A 2,918-nucleotide genomic window follows, 5' to 3' on the forward strand; every position below is an offset into this window, starting at 1 on the left:
GAATTGAGGAGTAGTGGATTTGCAGAAGCGCTAATACATAGGGATTCTGGTTTGGCGGCAGTTTCCATGCATGAACAATTGCAAGCAGCCCGATTGTGCCAGCGAGAGCACGCACATGATACCACAGCACATACTGTTGCGTCAAGGGGTTTGCATCAATATCGTGGGATGTCGGCCACACAGGTGCTGAGCACAAACTCAGCCAGCCATCCGCGCCGCATCAAGTCGCCTCACACATCGACACTCTGCCCGCCCACGCGCTCACCAATGCGCCGCCGCCCGCCTCCAGTGACAGCAGCATGAAGCGCCGCGGCGCCGGCGGCTGCAGCACCGACGCCACGTCGCGCGGCGCAACCGCGCGCTTCACCACTGCCCACGCACCCGACACTGGGCCCGAGATCCCCACTGCGTGTGCCAGTCGCACGCCGCCTCCGCCCTTGTCGCCACCGGCGCCGGCGCCGGATCGGGAGAGGGCGGCACGCGCGGCCTCGAGCCGCACGCGCGGGACGGGCACGTGCGCGAGCGGCAGCTGCCGCGCGGCTTCCCGCCAGTCCGGCCTGCCCAGGACGCCCTGCGCCGCCTCGGAGAACGCCGCGTCGCAGCCGCAGACCGCGACGATTTCAAAAGCCTGCGGGTCGGCGGAGGCGGCCACCTCGGCGGCGTGGCCGGGGCCGCGCGTGGGGGCTGCGGTGACCTCGAGGCCGGCCGCGCCCTCCCAGATTGGCAGCACCCGGCGCGTGAAGGTGCGCATGGCCCTGGGTGCAAATGCAGCGCGGGAGTGGCGTGTGTGTGAGCCTGCGGCTGCGCGTGCGCGTGCGCATGCGTGCCCGTGCGTGTGCGCATGCATGCACGTGCTGGCTTGGGCGCCTGTGCTTCCGGGCGTGGCGCGTGCCCTGTCGGCGACCGCTGCGGCGCTGAGCCGCAGGCTAGGCGCGGCTGCGAGGTCCGCCTCGCCTCCTCCCCCCTCCCCCCCAGCGGCGGGCCTGTAACCCCCCCAAACGGCTCACTGTGGCTCTACGATGGCCAGCACCCTAGGCGGTCGCCCGCGCCCCCACCAGCAGCACGCCGCCCGCACCGCCGCCACCAGCCGCGCCGCCTCCTGGCCGCTGGCGCAGTGGAGCGGCGGCGTCTTGCGCAGCGACCGCGAGCGGTGGCAGTGCCTGCGGCGAGGGCGAGGGGGGTGACGAGTGCGGGGGCTCCGGTGCGCTCATGCCTTGCGGACAAGAGCGTTTGCTGACGAGCTGACAGACAGGCTGCCGATTGCATGACAGGCTGGGAAGAATCAACTCGACTTCCTAGCGGCATGGAGGCTGCTGGTTGCTCGGGGACGCGATCGGACGCGACCGCAGGTCAGCAGCGCCGGCGGCAGCGAGGCGTAATGCGTGCTGCAGCCTGACGCCTCGCAAAATGGGGAGGCGGCTCACCAGATGCGCAGTGTGGTGGGGCCCTCGAGCGCTGCACCTACTACAGACTCTCCGGGGATCTGGGGATGCGTGGAGAGGGATGTCGGGCGGATGACGCGAGGCAGCTGCGCCGGGCAGCTTCCCCGGCGTCTGCGCTAGCTGCAAGCCGGGCGCTGCACTCCTACGCAGGAGCGCTGCAGCCCTGCGGCACGGCCGCAGCGCTTCCCGCTGGCGGTCAGCGCACCTCGTGCCGTTGAACGTGCCAGCCGCCAGCGAGGCCCCAACACAGGGGAGTTGGTTGCTGCGACGCGACCGTGATGATGGAATTTGAGTCGTGCTGGTGCGCGGGCATGCATCGCTGCCTGCGGCACGCACAGAGCAGCTCCAACCATGAGCTTTGTACCAGGCGCTGCAACCGCCACTGACCTGAACTGGCACGTAGGTCACCCCGCCCGAGGGCATGTGCAGCACAAGCTCGCCAACGGCGCCCCCGTCCAGGTGCACGACGGCGCGTTGCACCTCCTCCTCCACCACCCCGTCGGGAAGGAGAGGGGCCAACATGGGATAGAAAGAGACTCCCCGTCCCACGAAAATGCTGGGGCGGAATCGTCCGAGATCACAACTGATCTATTAGCACAACCCCGATGTCATGACTTCAACGTGTTGAATTAGAAAAGGACTTGAAATATAAGACCACATCACATTTGATGATTAGATAAGCGCGTCAAGACGCAGTAGCAGTTCCACTGTACGGTAGCTGGGATCTCGCTGGTCAGCACTAGGGAGGACCAGTGGCCACTGCAGCCTGTGGCGAGAAGCGCACCCTGCTGTAGTTGCGTCGGACGATCCGGCAATGTATCTCGTCCTTGCGGACGAATTGCGCCCGCCGGCGCACTGCTAGCTGCCGCCGCTTGTGTTCGAGTGAGACGGCCACAACCCGGCCGATAGAAGGCCTGCTGACACGTGCGCCGCGAATCCCACTCCTTGCAGCCTGCGGCAACGCCAGCGATTGCGTGAGGGGCGCACAGGTGCCTGTGCTGCAAGATTGATGCCCAAACCTGCGTGCATCTAATCCTGGCGTGCTCCCCCAGCGTACATGCCAACTCATCAACGGTCGATTCACACCTTACAGCTCTCACTTCTTAGGCCATGCCAGACAGTCCTACACAGAAAATTGCTATTCAGTGCGTCTCTCTCTAGTGCTCACTCGCGCCGCCGGGACACCCGGGACTGAGCGTGTTTCCCGCTAAATGGCCATTTTCCACGCTGCAGCTTGATGCGCCGCTGCGCCTGGCCTCTCGCCTGGGCCTCGATGTGGCCCAGTCCAAGCTGCACGGCCTCATCATTCACCAACATCGATGCCAATCAGTCGGTCGATCCTTGGCGCTGCAGGTGTCACACTGCACGTGCTGACCAAGCACGTGACGGCGGCCACGGACAGGCAAGTGCTGCGGGTCGCACTGCATGACCGTAGAGTAGAGTAGAGTGGACCGGGCGCTGGGCACCCAGTGTGTT

The 2,918-nt window shown here is 66.2% G+C and overlaps 1 protein-coding gene across 1 annotated transcript; it reads right to left on the reverse strand.

Annotated features, from left to right (window-relative positions):
• Positions 1-220: 220 nt before the first annotated feature.
• Positions 221-1,964, reverse strand: MNEG_14768 (hypothetical protein; the record flags this gene model as incomplete). Its single annotated transcript, XM_014036761.1, has 4 exons — positions 221-755; positions 1,056-1,160; positions 1,425-1,483; positions 1,830-1,964. 4 exons carry the CDS (start codon positions 1,962-1,964, stop codon positions 221-223), a joined length of 834 nt encoding a protein of 277 aa, XP_013892215.1.
• Between the last annotated feature and the right edge of the window lie 954 nt (positions 1,965-2,918).

The sequence above is a fragment of the Monoraphidium neglectum genome (genome assembly GCF_000611645.1).
Source record: "Monoraphidium neglectum strain SAG 48.87 unplaced genomic scaffold scaffold04748, whole genome shotgun sequence".
NCBI lineage: Eukaryota > Viridiplantae > Chlorophyta > Chlorophyceae > Sphaeropleales > Selenastraceae > Monoraphidium > Monoraphidium neglectum.